Source organism: Phocoena sinus, chromosome 17 (genome assembly GCF_008692025.1).
Source record: "Phocoena sinus isolate mPhoSin1 chromosome 17, mPhoSin1.pri, whole genome shotgun sequence".
Classification (NCBI taxonomy): domain Eukaryota; kingdom Metazoa; phylum Chordata; class Mammalia; order Artiodactyla; family Phocoenidae; genus Phocoena; species Phocoena sinus.
The window spans coordinates 76,630,179-76,650,827 of NC_045779.1; the positions used below are offsets into that span (position 1 = coordinate 76,630,179).

The window sequence follows — 20,649 nt, forward strand, 5'->3', positions numbered from 1 at the left end:
TTCTTCCCCACCAGTTCTCTTCTTCCAGGTCCCTTTGTGAGTTTCCTGTGCTGCCTGCCCCGCCCCCTGGGAAGCTCCCGTCTAACCCACCGCAAGCGTGCCCCATACACCGGGTCCTGGGCGCAGAGGGGCTGTGACTGTCTTTCTGTATCTTCAGCACCTAAGATGCTGTGTGCCTCAGAGGAGGAAGGCATATACCATTATGCCATTATATCACATTAATGTGAGTCAGATCTGAAATTAGCCAAAAGTCCAACAACTTCAAAGTAAAGAGTATATGACAAAAATAATGCCTTAGTTCTGCTTTTCTCACCAGAAATTATGACAACATCATTAGTAATAACAACACTGGGTATCATTTCTTGAGACCTTCATATGTCTCTGGCACCTTTCCTTGAAGTTTACACTATCTTTAATTCTCACACCTTACATTTCTTTAAAAACTGTATTTTATCAAATCTGAGGTGCCACTGATTATAAGAGACACTATTATTTTGTATTACCAAAAAGGGGGGGATATACTGCCCACTAAGTTGTAATGTGATCCTTTGTTACCTCTTAGAATTATTTTATTCTTACCAAAGAGCGGTTTTAAACTCATTCGGACAAGAAAGTAGCACCAATATGAACAAAGCAGTCTACCTGCGTGTAGGCGAGGACCCACATGACTAACACACCCCCGACTAACACCAACTGTGAAATGCCACTGATGTGTGACAAATCCTACTTCCAGAAATGTGAAAAAAAAAGGCATCTTAGACTCTTTGAAATGTGAAATCCTCTTGAGAGGACAAGTAACCTGCTCTATGGGTCACAAAGCTGACAGGTGAGGTCTTGGGATCTGAAGCCAATTGGACTCCAGCGCCTTCTCCAATCATGTCACGCCACTTCCTGTTTTACTGAATTCCTTCCTTTACCTAATATCAGTTAGGGCACTAAACGGTTACCGAAAGTCAACAGCAAGGAAGCAGAAGAAAAAATGAGAACACGTACTTCATGTATATAAAGTTATTTTTACTTATAGGAAAAGGAAGGTGCATAAACTTAACAGGGCATCTCCTGGGAAGCAGTTTAAAATCCGGCATAGAAAATATGCACACAGGACTATTCACAAGATCTACACGTGAGTGTCTCGACACAGAGAGGAAGTGCTGGGAAAGCAGAGGAAGGGAGTCTATGCCTGGACGGCACACCTGCTACATGGGGCTTCATGGCAGAGCGGATATTTCAGGTGAATGAAGAAACTCTTTCCAACCTCTTCCTGAAGGTTAAAAAGAGTTTCAACCGGAGGAGAAGGTGTCAGGATGAGGTGTGCAGAAAGAAGGAGCAACACCAGGAAAGTGGGGCGGGGATGGAGTGTCATCCACACCAAAAAGGTGAGTGACTTAAAAATCCGGATAAGGTAGTAGAAGCAAGTGCTGCAGAGTGAACGACAGCCACACCCTCGCTCCACTGGGGGCTCTGCGCGAACACAGCGCAGGAGGACGACGACAGGGACGGACCTGGAGCAGGAAGGAGGGGACACAGTGGACACCAGAGCAGCAGCAGCTACAGAACACGAAGGGTCACGCCTCCAAGACCTGAGACAAGTCAGGAAGGGGTCAGATTCCAGAACAGAGATGAAGGGCAATCTTAGACATGCTGGATCTGGGGGCCATCGCAGAACTGCACGGACAGGTTAACCATTTACGTCACTCACATAAAAGGAATGTCTGAGGCCGTGGAGACAGGAGAGAAGGGAGGACACAGCACCTCCCTGAGAGGGAGGCAGGCGGAGTGAGAAGGGGCTAGGGGGAGGACCTTGGGCCCTGCGGGCCACGCCTGGGCGCACGGCACACGCCCACGTCTGAGGAACGGGGGAGGGTGCTGGCGAGCAGTGATGGAGGCCAGGCAAGGGAAGGCAAACCAACCTACAGACTCTGACAACACACAGAGCTCAGTCCTCTCAGAGAATATGTGAACTGTAATTCTAACACGGAAGTTTTCAAATACTCACCAAACATCCATACGTCACTAGCTGAGGTAAAACGGCGAAAATTGATTGACTCTGGAGCCATCCATTTAATAGGCAATTTTCCTTTGGAAGCTAGAAGATTAATTTTAGAAAGTAAAACTTCCCTGTCACCTGCTCAGGAATCTAACAGTTAGAGCTAGCTGAGATTTTTAGTACCAAAATCTTTGGGAGAACTGCCTTGCATGCCCTGATGCTGGGTCGTCTGGGCGTGACAGAGGAGAGGCAGGAAGCAGGGGAGGAGGGCGCCCCGGTTACCGGGAGGCATCAGCTCCCAGCTCAGTTGTGCCGGCTTCATCTACAGGCTGGAGGCCTGGCTTTAGAAACGGCCTGGTAGCCACACACAGTCAATTCTCATTCACGGTAGTTACTCTATAAGGTCACTTTGAACACCACTGCCCGGGAGAAATGTGTACATATATATCCATACCTCACACAGATTATAACTGTAAGTCCTACAAACTTATCCTGGTAGGTTCTGACTTCTTTGGAAAATGAGGTATGGATGTGCTGCTGACCTGCCTGAGGCTGCCCCTCCCCGTCCCCCGGCCCCGCACGCAGGGGCCACAGCTGGGGTTCCAGCCTGCCGACTGGCCCAGAGCCACAGGTGCTGCCCGCCCCTCGCCGTCCACCAGCCCAAACGGACACTTTGTCGCTGCCCTGGGCACATCACGCCTGACTATGAATGCATCGGAGTGTGGATTCGGGAAGTTACATGTCTCAGCAAGCAGACGCGCGTGCAAACACAGAATCCACGAAGTGTGAGGACGGGCTGTGCCACCACCAGGACGTGAAGGGCGGGAGGGGGACAGAGCACAGAGGACACTCTCCGAAAGCCTGGCACTGGCTCTGTGCCACCTCCCTCAACATTCTTTCACCAGATAGCAGCCCTCAGGGAGTCCTAATTCCAAAAGTCAGAAACAGTTTCTCAAACCCAGCGGAAGTGAGGGGGTGTGGCAGGGGGAGGGGGGGGGGGGAGGAGGGACTGCAGGCACCAGGCGGGGACAGGCCCTGATCCAGAGGGCCCCGGAGCAGGGTGCTAGGGTGCCGGGCTCTCTTCTATAAGCAAGGGTGCTCTCAAGACTTTTAATCGGAAGACAACTACATCTGTTTCATTAATTTTCTTCCACTTAACTTCACGCACCTTCATGACAACTGAGGTCAACGCCTCTGATTCCCTCACAACAAATGACTCTCCAGCTGTGTTCCGAGCGAGGAACCCCTAACCCCGAGGGGCTGTTCTCCTGAAGCCTAGCAGGATCTAGACTTAGTGACCTCTCTGAGATAACAATGTGTGAACTCGTCAGTTGCCCACTTTAAGTGCTGTCTAGATGATGTAGAGTCTGGGCCACCGTGCTGTTTGGAGTTTAGCCCTTTAGTGGAATTCTAGGGTTTGGACTAGTCAGGATGTGAGGTAATAGGAAATGTATTTTAAAACAGTGGAAAGGTGGCTTGGTCGTTTTTAAATTAAATGACTACATAATCAAAATGAATAAACAACCAGACTTTTCCTTCCACATAAAAAGGATCAGGCTGTAGTATACAGAAAGCATTTGGACAGAGAACTGTCATCAGCTACAGTACAAAATGAGAAAGACTAATTGTGTACGTAAGATTCGGGCTCATCTTGCGACAATACAAAAATCAAACAAGCTGAGCGAGAAACTGGCCTTTGTAAAATGGTGGTAATAACTAGAAAATATACTAAAAGCGTAATATGGACTTATAATCCAAACCTTAGCTGAAGTACCAGGAATATGAAAATTAGTAACAATTTGAAGAACCAAGTCAATCTGATTCCAAGATTGGGAAAACTAAAGAAAAAATCCCTTCAGCTAGAGTCCAGCTCCCAAGCTAAAGGATCAAAGTCTCTGGAGTCGGCAGACTGCAGATCTGTAAGTCCGGCGGCGTGCACTGAGCCAGGGCACCCACCACTCTGCGGGGAGGTTAGCCAGCTGTGTCTACGAAGTGGAGGACATCCAGGCTGATTCCAGCTGTTGGCTGCTAGAAATAAAGCTACAATGAACAAACACCAGTTTTGTGTAAATGTGAGTTTTTATTTCTCTGGGAGAAATGCCTAGGTGTGTAATAGCTAGGTCATATGGGAGGTGCATGTTTAGTTCTCTGAGAATCTGCCAAACTCTTTCCAGAGCAGCTGTACCATTTTACATCTGCACAAGCAATGTACGTCCTCTGTGTCTGCCAGCATTTTGTGTTGTCACTACCGTTACCTTAGCCATCCTGACAGGTGTGCACGATACCTCCCCGTGGGCTCACTCTGCATTTCCCTGGTGGGTAATATGCTTACGTGCCATCTGAATAACCCCTGCGGTGGAGTCTCTCTTCATATCTTCTGTCCACTTTCTACCTGTGTCCTTCCTTTTTTTACTGCTGAGTTTTGAGAGTTCTACCTGTAGTCTAGATACCGGTCCTTTGTTAGACATGTGGTTGGCAAATACTTCCTCCCACTCTGTAGTTTGTCTTTTCATCCTTCTGCCTGGGTCTTTTGCAGAACAAAAATTTTTAATTTTGATGAGCAAGAAGCTATCAATTTTTCCCTTTTATGTATGTTTTTGGTGTCAAGCCTAAGGACTCTTTGCCTGGCCCTAGATCCGAAAACTTTACTCCTATGTTTTTTCCTAGAAGTCTCATAGTTTTATGTCTTATATTTAAGTCTATGATCCATTTGAGCTAATGGCGAGTGAGTTCAGGTTGAGGGTCATTTCTTGGCCAGGGATGACCCACTGCTCCAGCACCTTTGTTGAGAAGGCTGTCTTTCCTCCACGGACCTGACTGTATACCACTGTCAAAAATCAGCTGAGCATATTAGAATGTACCTTTTTCAGAATTAAAAATCATTAAAGATCCTGAGCCTGTTTCTGATTTATTGCTCTGATTTCTTACCTTTGTAGTAAGTACTGTCTTCCATATATCGGGATAATCCGAAGTCTCCTAATTTTACACAATCGTTTGAGGACACCAGAACATTCCGAGCAGCAATGTCCCTGATAAGGAAGAATTTGGGACGATACATTTTAATACAAGGGAAAAACCCCACAAACTCATCTATATTATATAAAAACATACAGGTACTCTGAAAGACAGCTTATATACAATACAAACAAGAGCTTTATTATACACTGAAAAAGAGAGATACTTTTATTATTTTACTTCAAATATATTCCTTTTGGCAGATACTTACTCATTAATATGGTGATTACTACTTTGAATGATGGTGAAGAATATTCTCAAATAATGAAACCACTTATTAGTTTTCATGCAATCATATTGCCAGCTGCATTAACTGATAGACAGTATACACGACCAGGGTGCGTAACTCTACAGTTACTAAAAAACCTCATTAATGAAAGTAAAATGATCTTTGGAACACTTGTAAACGATTTTGCTGATGCAGTCCGCTTCAGTGCCGGATAACAACACAAGGCAAGGCAAATAAGTTGTAAGGGCCTTAACTTGTATTCAAATGAGAGACCCAGATTATGAACAGAAATTCTGCAGAAGGCCAACAGATGTCACTCCTGGCGCTATGGTGTCCTGGAAAGTCCCAGGACAATATCTGTTTTAGGTCCATAGTGCCACGTAGAGGCTGTCAGTAGTATTTGTGGAAGGAATAATGGACCTGTTTCACACTCCATGTGAGGAAAAACCCCTCAAATCCATGTGTTCCCACGCCAGGGCACTACACTCGGCTGGGATATGCACAGCAGGACATTTAGTGCCGTCCGTGTACGAGAGTTGGGGGAACGGAAGGTCTCAGGGCACAGTGAGAACCTCTCCCCACCTCTTCCTGCTCAGAGGCAGCTCACCAGCTTCACACCCGGGTCTCACCTGTGCACAAATCTTTTGCTCTCTAGGTACGCAAGGGCTGTGCTAAGCTGATAGGCATAGAGGATCAGAGATGCTAGATCCAAACTGTATTTCCTTACTTGCAGAATGACCTCAGCTTTTTGAACAGTGACCAAAAAGAAAAAAGAGAAAGAGTTAGTGTCAGAGACTAAAAATCAACAGCAGAAGAGCTATATTCAAAAGCAATGCTGATCATTTCCAAATGCATTTTTATGAGAATGGCTTCAATTCTACCCTAATAAAAAAAGCATAATCAAAGAAACGTATCAGCTCAGAAACTATGGTTAATCATTCTTTACTTGAGATCCAATTGCAAACTTGGAATCTTCATGATTCTAGACACATTTTTGAAAAACTATGGAAAGATGCTTCCAGGGAATGAATAAAGGCACAGTATAAAATACTGCCAGATAATGAGAGCTGGAGAACAAAAGCTCCAGTTACCGTTCAAACAAGCCTCCTCCACAGCCATGGTCAGTCCACCTCCCTCAGACCTCCCCATGCCCCAGGCAGACCTGAGCACAAGGGGGTGAAAAGGAAGGGGAGGCAAGAGGTTCTCCCTCTGCCCCCAGGAGGCTCTGGGTGAAGAAGGATAAAACGGTCCCGTGTTGGGTATTTACGCACTAGGCTTACTGGTCCTTACTACCACTATCATGACTAATTCAGCTAAATGCTAATAATACAGCAAAGAAGGCTAACGAACTTAACACTCCAATCCTACAAATCCTCCTACACGAAGGAGAAATACGGATGATCTAAGCCAGAAGAATTAGCAAACTCTCCAAAAACAAAAGCAGAAAAATAATGTGAACAAAAAAAATCCGTAAACATTCCATTTTATTTGGCAAGGCATGGTAGAGGAAGGAAAGACACCGGAGAGGCCCTCAGATATTTCACTCGCCAACTCTGCTACCCAAGCTGAAGAGGACAGCAGTGGGAGGCACCGGGCAGTGGCCTGTCCTCGGAAGGCAGGGCTGACGCCGTCACGAAGAGGACGACGGGCCCAAAGCACCCTCGGGTTCCTGATAACAGAAAACCCCAATTTTCATTAAAGCAAGACTGTTTGGTGTCCTTCAAAGAAGAAGTAACGTGTATAATGTGTCAGAAGGTCAAACTACTAGGTTTCAGTGCCACAGAGTCATGTGTAGACATCTTGGAAAGTTGCCATGTTTGCCCCAAGCAGGGGCCCACAGAGCAGCCTGGGGACACCAGACAGAGGCTGTGTGGCTCAGCAGGCCTGGGTGGAACCAGCGTCCAGGCGGTGGTGACACACCGACTCAAGAGCTTCTGTGATCCAGACAGAGTCAAATAAGGACATCGGCCCACAGTCTGTTACTCACGTTTTAAAAAGAAACTGTGACTAACATGAGTTGGTCTGAAAGACACTGAAAAGTGAATGCCCAAAAAGATGAAGCAACTGTTCTGATTTACATAAATTCAGCCTTAATTTACCCAAACTCCACTAACGTTGCTTCTTTCACTCTCAAAGCCCTGGGCTTGTTCTTCAGACAACGGCAACAGAGAGGGAAAAAAGAACCGCTTGGTCACCTGTTGCTTCCAGTCCTGACAAATCCTTTGGATGGGAAGACACTGCTGCCAGCACTGAGTTAGGGGATTACTTGGGAACTTACTGATGCAGACGCTCTACTCATATTCACTAGGGTGTATGTCGCACACTTCCCTGAGGGGGCAGGCGGAGCAGGCGGGAGGCGGAGGTGGGGCAGGTACCTCTCCAAGCGTACACAGCTCCATGATGATCCAGACAGGGTTCTCCGTGATGACTCCGATCAGCTTCACAATGTGAGGGTGGTCAAACTGACGCATCGTTACTGGGGGAAAACAGTGGTCCACGGTCAGTCTTTTGAAGACATTTCAGTTACCTGAAGACTAGTTCAAATAAGACTCAAGGCATTTTAATGGGGAACTCCTTGGTGGTCCAGTGGTTAGGACTCGGTGCTTTCACTGCCAGGGCCCAGGTTCAATCCCTGGTCGGGGAACTAAGATCCCACAAGCTGTGTGGCACAGCCAAAAAGTAAGAATAAAAAAAACTCAAGGCCAATGATGTGGCAGCTGGGAATTCAATTCCACCGGTCAGGTCAGCTCACAAGTCGCCATAAAATGGCACAAAAAAAGCAGACCACGTGAGGCACAAGATGCCCCTGCAGTGAACTTGTGAGCAACTCTACAGGGGGACCTACTGTGAGAGCTAAGGGTTAAGAAAACCTCCTCTTATTTTCCACGGACAAATCTGACCTGGGGCTAACTTTCTAGGTTTTCCTTTGGAAATCTCATGAAGTTGGAATGTGTGATTCATTTTCTAAGCAATACCCTTCATGGTAAAAACCACCCCTGATTGGTAAGTTGCTGATGGGGTAGCAAGAGCTCCTCTGAGCGTGGGTGTGGATGGGTGTCCCCTGCAGAGCCCCAGAGCCCACAGCGACGGGTTTGTGAGGGCTTCTACTTTGGACCCGGGGGGCTCCTGAGTCCACCATTGTGGCCTCATCCCCTCACAGTACCTGATCACTATCAGGGCTAAGCAAACGAGTTCCCGGACTGCCGTGAGGACTTCCCTACAGGAGGAATGCTGATCTGCTATTTCCAGTCCTGTACTCCCGTCAAAGAAAGTCTGATGCCAGATATGGCCTGTGGCTGTCACGTGAGTGTGACCGCCTCACTGAGCCCAAGATGACCAAGAGGGCCCTGCACATATACGCACATACCTATGTGTGGGTGCGTATTTTTAAGTGTGTATACATTTCTAACATCTAATATCAGGGCTAAGGAGCTCACCTGCACAGTATACTGACTAGGATTAGTGAGAAGCAGGACAACCTTCACAGAACTCCAGAACCTCAAAACGGGAAGTGACTTTACATGTGACCTACTGCAGTGGTCCCCAAAGTACCTGGACTTCATAGACTACTGAAATGAAGAAAACTTTTTAAAATTTTGGGGACCAATACAGGGTTGATATTTGTTTGTTTGTTTGTTTTTGTTTTTGCGGTACGCGGGCCTCTCACTGCCGTGGCCTCTCCCGTTGCGGAGCACAGGCTTCAGATGCGCAGGCTCAGCAGCCATGGCTCACGGGCCCAGCCGCTCCACGGCATGTGGGATCTTCCTGGGCCAGGGCATGAACCCGCGTCCCCTGCATCGGCAGGCGGACTCTCAACCACCGTGCCACCAGGGAAGCCCTGGGGTTGATTTTTATGATGCCAAGCAAGGACATTAGAATCACAGCAGGAGCAAATATCTTTTAGTATCCATTTTAGTATGGAGCCCAGTGTGGACTGCAACTCAGTGCTGGATACGTCTGGAGTAGACAGGCCTCTCACTGTTTTCACTCTAGACACCCTACAGCCATCCCTCAGTATCCACAGGGGATTGAAACCAAAACCTGCAGATGCTCAAGTCCTTCTGAAAGATGGCAGAGTATTTGCACATAACCTACGCACATCCTCTTTATACTTGAAATCATCTCTAGATTACTTGTAATACCTAATACAATGTAAACACTATGTAAATAGATATCAGAGCACAGCAAATTCAAGTTTTTGCTTTGTGGAACTTTCTGGAATTTTTTTTCCAAATATTTTCAAGTGAAGTTGGTTGAATCTGCAGATGCAGAACTTGCGGATATGGAGGACTGTATATCCTACCAACGCACCCAAGGATTACACTGGCTTCTGCGAAGTCACCCCACACTCTCTTGAGAGAACTGAAACCCTTAAGGTATTTTCTCCCCCTCAATTTTGCCTACATATTCCAAGAATAGGACCTGGTAGTTAAAAACAAACAAGCAACCCCCCCCACATAAATACCTGGCACAAAATCCAAAACGTATCACTGAGTTTCAACCTGTCAATGCAGTTCATCACTTACCTATAATGTGATATTATCACTGAGTTTCATCCTGTCAATTCAGTTCATCACTTACGTATAATGTGATATTATCACTGAGTTTCATCTTGTCAATTCAGTTCATCACTTACGTATAATGTGATATTTCTGGATAAACATTCAGGAACCCAGTATATTCACTCATTTTCAATTGACTTACCATCATTTCTGGTTTTATGTTACCCTTTACAGAAGTAACTATTAAAAGTACTACACAGTACAGGGCTAGGAGGAGAATCTTGTGGTCACTAGGAAACTCTATCCCTGCTGAACTAAAACCCAATAGGTGTAGCGGTTTGACCTGTTATTCATCCACCTGGGGCAAGGGGCTCAGGCTATAGGGGCGGCTGTTTGCTTTTCACAAACGAAATTTCACTGGAACAGAGTCTTGCTCAGCCCTTTATGTGCTGTCTGTGGCTCTTTCACACCCTGATGGCAGAGCTGAGCAGCTGTGCCAAGAGACCATCTGGCCTGCAGAGCCTAAGGTATTTACTATGTGGTCCTTTATAGAAAAAGTTTACTTCCCCTCTTACGTATAGAGCCTGTCAAAGCCCTACAGGATTTTAGGTATACTACATCCATCATGTTTCTCTGAAATAACAGCCTTTCAAAAAGAGAACAAGGTTAGTTTGAACTGACTACTCCTGTGAAACTCTAAAGTTGATTTCTGTAATGGTGATTCCAAAGCCCTACAGAAATCACGATACAATAACTGTTCATAAAAATTTTAGAGAAAGAGAAGCCGTTTTAAAAATGTGCATTTTTTTTTTTTTTTTTTGCGGTACGTGGGCCTCTCACTGTTGTGGCCTCTCCCACTGCGGAGCACAGGCTCTGGACGCGCAGGCTCAGCGGCCATGGCTCACGGGCCCAGCCGCTCCGCAGCATGTGGGATCCTCCCAGACCGGGGCACGAACCCGCGTCCCCTGCATCGGCAGACGGACTCCCAACCACTGCGCCACCAGGGAAGCCCAAAAATGTGCATTTTTGAAAATATATAATGCACTTCACCACCAAAGGTAAGGTGGACAGGCTGTTAGGTAATGATGGCTGATATATATTCTGTGTTTTCTTGGCCTAGATGCCCTGAAGAAATAAACTAGTTGAGACCGAAGTCATCAACAGGCATTGTCTTATACTTAAGTCAAAGATCCAGGGACAGGACTGGGATTTGCTGCGACTTAACTGATGAACTCACAATATGACTCATCCATGACTTGTGACTTACTGGACTACTGGGTGGTAAATGTTTCTGAAATTCAATGTACATGTGATGAAGGGCACCAAGACTCATTCACATGACCAGTGGCTACTGAGTGCCTTCTATGAGTTAAGCCCTGTGCTGTCTCTGGGTCTGAGTGGTGAGCAGAAGAGAGATATTCCTTGCCCCACTGGGGCTTAGAGACTAGAGGGAGACAGAGACAAGAGTAACTTTTAAACAGTGTGTGTGCGTGCGTGTGTGCGTGCGTGCGTGTGCGTATGCGTGCGTGTGTGTGCGCGCGTGTGTGTGTGTGTACATATATATTTGTTTGTTTGTTTTGGCTGCACCCGGTCTTAGTTGCAGCATGCGGGATCTTTGTTGTGGCATGCAGGATCTTTTTTTTTTTTTAGTGGCGGCATGAGGACTCCTAGTTGTGGCACGCATGTGGGATCTAGTTCCCGGATCAGGGATGGAACCCGGGTCCCCTGCACTGGGAGCGCAGAGTCTTACCCACTGGACCGCCAGGGAAATCCCTAGACAATGCATATTTAATTATGGACACTTAGGAAGGGAAAGAGCAGGGCCCTGTGACAAAGCCTCCTAAGGAGACACTTAAAGTTTGTGGTCAGAAGGGACAAGCCGAACGGAAGCAGGAAGACGACCCAGCTTGAGGGCAGGAGGGAAAGAGCCTGATGAGTGCAAACGGGCAGGACCAGATCCTGGCTCTCCGAGGGTCTGCACTCAGGAGAGAGGACCCATCACACACAACTCTCCATAGCAGCCCCCTCGGGATGGGCAGGGTTTCCTCTCCCGCACTCATCCGTGGGCTCCATCCCACAGGGACTGTGTCTGTCCCGCTCACCCCCAACTCCAGGGCCTGCTGGCATCTCTATATATCTGCCCAATGCCAGGGTGAAGGTGGCTATGGTGCAAGGTACCGGAGGATGAAGGGACAGGAAATCAATCTGCCTTTACATCCCAAACATGACAGCTGACCTGGGAAACTCTGCAGACACGTGCCTCTACAAATACAGATACTAATTGCATGGCAAGGTAATAAATGTAGTTGTCTCATTAAAAGTCAAAACATTATTTTTCTTACATCTTCAGAGACAGTTTGGATTTCACAGAAAGTCAAATGGAGTTCCACAGACATTTCTAGAAACTTACAGGCTTCTTGAAGGAATTTCTCTCTCACGCTGTCCGAAGTACAGTTTTTACATGTTTTAATTGCAACCGCCAAAGCTGGATTCTCCTGTGACAGGGACACATGCAACAAGAGGGTCTCTATGTTAATCAGTGGGCATGTTGAGGACAGGCTGTTTATTCTGCAACTCTGGATTCTGGATCAGACAGAACCAGAATCGTACAATCTCAAGAGTGAGAGGAACAGTTAAAATCCTCTGTAGAAAAACCCCAGAAAACAGACGTGCATGTAAAACGCTGCAGGCGATTCGTCTGTTCCACAGACATTTCCTCTCCGTAGTGCCGGGCACTCCTGTAGGGGCTTAGGCTGCACCAGTGAACAAGGGCCGGCGACCCCTGTGCTACTCCAGCTGACATCCCAGAGGAGGATACAGACAAACATGGTGAACGAGACATCCATCGTGGACTGGAGCGGGTTAGAAGGTAACCTCCCCGAGAGGAGAGGAGAAGAGAGGGGATGAGAACAAAGAACTGCTGGAGGGGAGGGGATGCCGGCCAGGGGTGGATAGAGGGGTCAGACCCTGTGGCTTCTACCCTAAGTGAGAGGCCCCCCGGAAGGGGAGGTGAGGAAAGGCGCCACGGAGGCGGGTGGGGTGGCGGGGCGCAGGAAGACAGCAGGCTGGGCGTCGGGGAGGGTGAGTTCAGGTTTCTGGTGAGAGAAGGGGGAGATCAGAAGCCCAGCTCTGGACAAGACAGGCTTGAGATGTCGGTGGGACGGCAGCTTGCTGGCAGAGAGGCCCATCTGTTAAACGTCTGAGTTTGGGGCCTTCTGAGAGTCACTAACAACCCAGGACACCTCAATGCAACCACTCTGCTCTGAATGACTTAGTCTGTCCTCTGTAACTACACAGCAAACTTCCAGGATCAGCACCATGAATTCTACCTCTATGTGCATAAGGCTGATTGGTATACCTGAGAAATGACACAAAATGCCCATTTTACAGGAGATCTGAATAACAACAGAAACTTCTGTAAGACCGTAAGTCACCATCAATCCTGTCAATTCAACTCAAATATTGAACATGGTGCTTTATTAAGACAGTAAAGAAACGCAAGGAAAATACTGCTCTCTAAAAATGCATAGTTTCGAGTGGGTGCTAAGCCTGAGATTCCACGGGCCGCACGTCTACAAAGGGGTGTACGTGGGCAGACCAGGTGGCTCGGCCATCAGTCCATGCACTAGGCCCGGTGACTAGTGGCCCAAGGCTGCAGAGGCCTGGGGGGTGCCAAGCTGTCAGAGCGGCTGGTCACAGAGACCTGATGCTGGAGAAGAAGATGTCAGTCCACAGCACGCAAGACCAGAACTGAGCACAGGCTTTTCTAAAAGCCTTTAAAAAGGGGGCAGATGCGAACACATCTCGGTAACTGCTCACGACACAATTTTCATTACCTTCTTTAAAACACAAGCAGAGTTTAGGGGGATAGAGCAGTTCTTCAATGTTGAATGAAAATGCCACCCTGGTGTCCACGAGGCCGAGGTGAGGGGCAGGTGATGAGGCTCTGAGTTAGTAACAGCTAGCAGACACTCAAAAGATCTTAACAAGTGAGTCTAGAGAAGGACTGCTCTGGGATGAATTAAGAGAAAATAGATTTAAAGCATGGTTTTTAAGACTAGGATAATAATGATGTGAGCGTGCGCAGATGACCAGCGATGCTCAAATTATAAAAATGAACCTGATAACCAGGCCTAAGAAAAAAAGAAAAGTGTGTGCTGGGAGCCTTCAGATACGCCTCGTGCCCATGACTCTGCGAATGAGGGCTGCCCTGCCGCCCCGTGTGCCGCCACTGCACCCGGCCCAGTCCCCCTCTGCTCGCTTCTCTTCGTCGTCCTCCTTCCCTGCTCAGCTCCACCTGGGGTCCCTGCACTGGAGCTCGGCCCTGTCTGGCACACTCCCCACGGGGAGCTCAGGGACTGCCCCTCCTTGTTCATGTGTCAGCGTCTCACGGGAAGAGGGCCCTGACCTCCCCAAGCCCAGGCTTTGTTTTTCTCGGAGCACAGATTCCCCACTTGATACTCAGTGTGTTTGCTTTTGCCGGTCCCCTCGTGCCTCAGATAGAATTTAAGGTCTGTGAGAGCAAGAATCCTGATCGTTTTGTTCATTACAATGTCCCCACCACCGAGCTGCCACTTGGGGGACGATCGACAAGTAACTGCTAAAAGAATTCACTGAATCTCAAATAACGTAACCAGTGCTGGGTTCTTGCCCATGAAATCTATGCTGAGTTACATCTGACCAATTATTAAGAATCCCTGATAAAATGTTATTACATCTTCCAGAACACTGAAGAGCATAATCTGGAAAAAGGATTTTTAACGGAAACCTAGAGGAATGAACTGGCTATAAAATTAGATTCCCACATGAAAAACAAAATAAACAAGTATTCACATACGATGTGTATCAGAAAGACATTCAACAAAAAAGGTGAGCACTGATATTTTCCTGGAGGCTGGGATTCACTCAACAAATACTTAGTAAACACTATGGATATTGAAAAAAAATTTCCTCTTGTATTTTTACAACTAAAATGAATTACTTATAAGTGATTGAAATAAAGTCTATCAGACCTGCTGTTAGCTGTGTGATCCTGGTAAGTCCCTGTACTCCAGGAACTTCAGAATGCTTGCTTATTAAGAATTTTAGAGATGTAAGGAAGTTCAGAGACCACTGGGTTCAAGTCCAATAATTTAGATCAAGAAGCCTCACCTCCCTTACATCTCACAGTCAGGTAGATCCAGGTCTAAGATTTAGGTCTTCTGATCAAATTTAGATCCAGGGCTCTTTCTAATGCATTTTGCCTCAAGAGCAGAGTTAAGAGAATTAAGAAGATAAACAATACAGATACAGTAAAAAAAAAAAAAAAAAAAAAAAAAAAAAAAAACTGGAAAAAGAGATAATGGATAAAAATATATAATAAATGATATAGTTTTATATAAGTATAAGGGTAAAAACTTTCAAAACTGAACTTTAAAAAACAGAATCTCTAACAACAATTATCTATTTTCCTCGAAGGAAAGACTTTTACAGTCCTCCGGTTATAAAAGTAATGATCAGTGTATCCCTAGCGCATGTGTAAAGGATATAGGAAAACTGATAGGTAAGGAGACACAGGGGGAAAAACTGCCATTTGCAGTTTCCATATCGGGGGTCACAAAAGGTCAATCATCTGTGCTATTATATCCCTACTAAAGCCATCTCTGTTCACTGTCATTATGCTAGTTAAAAACAGTTTCTTGAACATGTATGTACTGTTATTTTAAACTGTCATTTAAAAATTACTGATCTAATAAAAAAAGACATACAACAGCAAGCGTTGGTCGAGGTGTGGAGAAATGGGCAACCTCACACATTGCTGCTAGGAACTGAAACTGGGGCAGTTTCTTTGGAAAAAAGCTTAGCAGCTCGGCAGAAAGTTAAACAGTGGCTAGATGACCCAGCAATTCCACTCCTAGACACACATACTCAAGAGAACCGAAAACTATGTTCACACAAAAACTTGCACACGAGTGTTCACAGCAGCATCGTGCGTAACAGCCAAAAAGTGGTAATAACCCAAATGACCATCAACTGATGACTAGCGAAACAAAAAGTGGTCCGTCCATACAATGGGGTGTTATTTGGCCATAAAAAGAAATGAAGTACTGACACAGGCTACCACGTGGATGAACCTGACAACATTATGCTAATGGAAAGAAACCAATCATACAAGGCCACACACTGTATGAGTTCACTTATAAGAAATGTCCAGAACAGGCAACTCTAGAGAAAGAGAAAGCAAACTGGTGATTGGCAAGGGCTGGGGAGAGGGTGGAATGGGAAGTGACTGCTAACAGGTATGGGGCTTCTTTTGTCTTTTCTTTCTTTTAAACCGAAGTATAGTTGATTTACAATAGTATATCAGTTTAAGGTGTACAACACAGTGATTCAAAATTTTTAGAGATTATATTCCGTTTAAAGTTATTATAAAAAAGGTTATCATACAATATTGACTATATTCCCTGTGCTGTACAATATACTCTTGTTGCTTATTTATTCTATACATAGTAGCTTGCACCTCTTAATCCCATACCTATCGTGCCCCTCCCCCCATCCACTTTCCCCACTGGTAACCACTAGTTTGTTCTCTATGTCTATGAGTCTGTTTCTGTTTTGTTACATTGGTTCATTTCTTTTATTTTTTAGATTCCACACAGAAGTGATAACATAACAGTATTTGTCTTTCTCTGTTTGACTCATTTCACTAAGCATAATACCCTCCAGGTCCATCCATGGTGTTGCAAATGGCAAAGTTTCATTCTTTATTATGGCTGGATAATATTCCACTGTATACATATACATACCATATCTTCTTTATCCATTCGTCTGTTGATGGACACTTAGGATGCTTCCATGTCTTGGCTATTGTAAATAATACTACTATGAACACTGGGGTGCGTGTATCTTTTCAAATTAGTGTTTTTGTTTTCTTTGGATACATACCCGGGAGTGGAACTGCTGGATCATATGGTAGTTCTATTTTTACTTTTTTGAAGAACCTCCATACTGTTTTCCACAGTGGCTGCACCAATTTACATTCCTACCATCAGTGTACAAGGCTTCCCTCTTCTCCACATCCTCGCCAAGGTATGGGGTTTCTTTTGAGGTAAAGAAAATGTCCCAAAATTGACTGTGGTGATGGCCGTACAACTCTGTGAACATACTAAAGAACCACTGAATGGTGCACTTTAACAGAGTGAATTTCATAGTATGCGAACTGTATCTCAATGAGATGCTTCTTAAATAAATCATTAAAAAAATTCACTGATCTCTTTTGGAGGGCAACTTGGGGCAAATTAATGTTCTTTTCTTGAGAATGCAGGTGATTGGGAACGCTGGCTAACTGCTGTTGACTTTGCGTCTGTTTGTCATCTATTTGTCAACTGCACCCAAGGGAACAATCATCTGTGGAATCCATTACTGATGACAGAGGCTGGATGAAAGACTGAAACGAATAGAAGACCCAGCTCTCAGGAGCTAATTTTGCCAGTTTTTGGTTTCTGAAAATAGCAAGTGAGTCGACATGCGTGATAAGCTTTATGAAGGACAACTGCGAACACCCTGAAGAACTAAGGACCCGTGAAGACGAACAGGAGCAGCCTACACGTAAGCAGGAGCGGCTCGGCTGCTGTCTGACAGGACTCACCGGGCTCGTGTAAGCGCCTTGGTGCACGTCTCCGAACTGGCCCTCTCCGATGCACCGTCCCAGTTCTATTCTTTCTCTCTGAATCTCATAGTCCCTGGCTGCAAAACATGATCCACACACCAGAAGATACTTCAGTGCAACATCCCCAGTGTAGAAAACACTGGACACACTTCATTTCATCATCATCCATGAGTAAAAACTTCATCGGTGGCACATCATTCTATGAAAATGCTTTAAACAGAGTGGAATTCTCTTAAACAGTGTTCTTAAAGGAATTTATGTACCTGCTACAGCACTGCTTGAATTACCAAAATGAGCAGTTTTATACAAGGTAGATTTTTTTCATAGTTTTGAATGTCTGATTTAGCTGATTATCTATTGGATGGTTTTCTAAATAATTGCTCCAAGTTTATGTATGTTTAATTAACATGAGCTATTAGTTCAGGTATTAATATATGAAGGCTAAAAAACAGTTATTTAAAGCAATTATTTTACAAGTAACTAAAGTCTGTAAATATGGAGGGAACAAAAAATTGTCCCATGAGTACCTTTATAAGTTTAAGAGTTTTCCACTTTATTATAATCCTATCTATATTATTCACGGAGCTAAAAGAGTTTAAAGAGGGAGCTTCTAAAACCTGATTTCAAAATCAGATGACTTGGAATCAAGGTTGAACGTATCACATAATAAATTACAAGTATTTTATATTTTTGAGAGCATGTGCCTCAAATTAGTGTATTAAATTGTTATGATTTATACAAAACCAATTATTTAGCAGGCTGTTGAGACACACGGAAAGAAAATACCCACTAGGAACCTAGTGGATGATTCTAATCCAATTAACTGCTTGGTATTTTGATTTCTTCTAATTTGTCAAATTATAAATCATACAGAAAATTCAACCCAAATTTTAGAAGGTTATTTTCCTCTTTAAAATCACTTTAGCTAGTAGTTCCATTGATTTAACAGCATGAGTAAACCAATGAAAAAATTTTAAAATAAAAGTTAACTGAAAACTGAAACATCCCGTTATCATTCCATCGGTTGCAATTGCAAGCAAATGCAGTTATTTTAAAGGAATCCTGTTACCTTCATCTATTCCATAGCTTTCTGTATTGCAATTAAGAGAGAAAAAAATTGAAGACCTTGCTTAGAAATAACTGATAGCAATTAGGTTAACAACAACAAACTTGGAGAGTACGTTTCAATATTTACTTTCTTAAATATTTTGACTGTCAACACGGGTCAAAAAAGAGGACCAAACACCAAACGCAAGTAATATCCTCAAGTTAACTCAGTGTGATATACAACGCTTTACATTTCTATCCCATAAATTCCTATATGATAACCGTATTTGTGGGGTTTGGATAAAAGTTAGCCATGTTGGACATTTACCACTCAACTATGAAAATATACGAATAAAAATTTGGATACTCTGCAGGAATGTACAAATGGCTAACTGGCTAACCAAAACTTTAAATCTAAATTTAAACATTTTTCCAAATTGCTACTGCAAGTCAAAGTAAACACATTTAAGTTTTTCAGCTCTTGCCTCTGTTTCAAATCACTAACCTGGGAGCTCTTGAAAGGAGAGGTCCACCCAGGATAATGTTTGCCTGAGAGGGCTGGGCTGTTTCTCTTTATTTTGGTAACTCTCCTCAATGTATATGGTAAATCTATTGAGAACAACTTTTAAAATATTTACACAACAGGGTAAAGCACCTGAAACATTTATTTTCCAAATACATGGAGCTCTACTGAAACCAGGACATCAGATGTTGAATTATCAGGCCTCTGAGGCTGTAAGGTGGACTCCTAATTGGGCCTCTTTAAGACGCAGGGTTAACTTTTTTTTTTAACCTGAGTGAAATTCCAAGGCTGTCTCCAACTCAAGAGCTGTGATTATATATACCCCACCACAAGGGCTGGGGCTCCCAGACTCTTCACCAGCAAGCTGCACAGCAGAGAGAAGCAGAGGGTGACACTGCTAGGCTGCTGTGCGGGGGGTGGTCAGTGAAGAGCCCTTCTCTCCCCACACCTCCAACTCGGAGCTGGACGGACTGGACGCGGGCTGCTCTTTGTAATTGCTTAGTCAAGGGCAATAAAAAAATGAAAGTTCAAAGGGGAAATGCAATTCATTAAATGTGTGTATTCAAAGAGCTGTATATATGTGTGAGTATACATATTTACCTTTAAATACTAATTTCCTACAGAGAGGGAATGCTCTAATCTGTAAAGGTTATATTATCATAGAGCCAGAAAACAAGATTACAAAAACCCCATAAGTGAACTGACTTATTATAGATATTTGAGTTTCAGGCTTCTGACCTGGCAGTGGGTGCATACAATACAGAATTCTAAAGGCTGAAAAGAATATTTCTGCTATGAACTCAATAAGGTCTTAAAAGTAGTTCTAAAAGGACAATAAATACCTAAACCGTTTAAACACGAGATATTTAAAAGTCTACTCACTCGAGGGCATGGTGTAGGTATCTTCCTCGTCGATGATCTCAGCATAGTCGTCTGTTTCTGTAGGAAAGGTAACAGAGGTGAAATATTCAACCCCCTGGCCTTTAATATAACTTGAAAAGGCAAAATGGTCTGCCTAAACCCCCTACCATGCTGACATTATTCTTAAAACACTATTACTCCATTTTTGCTCTCACATGAGTCATTTATGGAAATAAAAGTGACATCATGGTCCAACATGTCATAATACACAGACCTGTTCCTCAGAGAGCAGAGAGACTAACAGAGAAAGCCCTTGTGGAAAACAGAAAGACATGAAACAACTGTTTGCACGATTCAAACCCACCAAGCGGTACTGACTGCAAAGCTCTCCCTCAACTACACCAAATACACGTTTAAAACCACACTGCTGTCTACCGGGATTTCTCCAAACAAGACCGGTACCTCCAGAACACAGCTTAGATTTCACTCATAGTTAGACTCCACAGCACAGTCTGGATGTTCTCCTTTAGAAAACAAAACGGCAGGCTGACTTTTGAGGAGATTAACTGGGCTAACTTATTTCATTTGTTCAGAGTGAAAGCAACCCAGGAATTTCTCTCCTGTAACTTTTCACACAGATATTTAAACAGTATGCATTAATGCCAAAAGGGTAAAAGATGTGCCAAAGAGAATAAAATCAGAACAAACAGCACATTGAAACGAGTTCTTTTCAGACGTAATGTCAAGGAGTTCCAATGTTTCCACTAATTCCTTTCAGTAATGCAGCAACTTAAAGACCCACCACCATACTAGTGGGGGGAAAACCCCTTTTGTAGA

At 44.5% G+C, this 20,649-nt stretch overlaps 1 protein-coding gene across 1 annotated transcript in view; it reads right to left on the bottom strand.

The window, feature by feature from the left end:
- Window positions 1-20,649, bottom strand: part of PTK2 (protein tyrosine kinase 2) — a 167,526-nt gene that overhangs the window by 51,609 nt on the left and 95,268 nt on the right. The window contains 7 exon segments of the mRNA XM_032610452.1: window positions 1,997-2,086; window positions 4,916-5,016; window positions 5,861-5,970; window positions 7,601-7,707; window positions 12,144-12,228; window positions 17,361-17,458; window positions 19,834-19,890. Of these exon segments, the coding sequence (XP_032466343.1) occupies window positions 1,997-2,086; window positions 4,916-5,016; window positions 5,861-5,970; window positions 7,601-7,707; window positions 12,144-12,228; window positions 17,361-17,458; window positions 19,834-19,890 (648 nt within the window).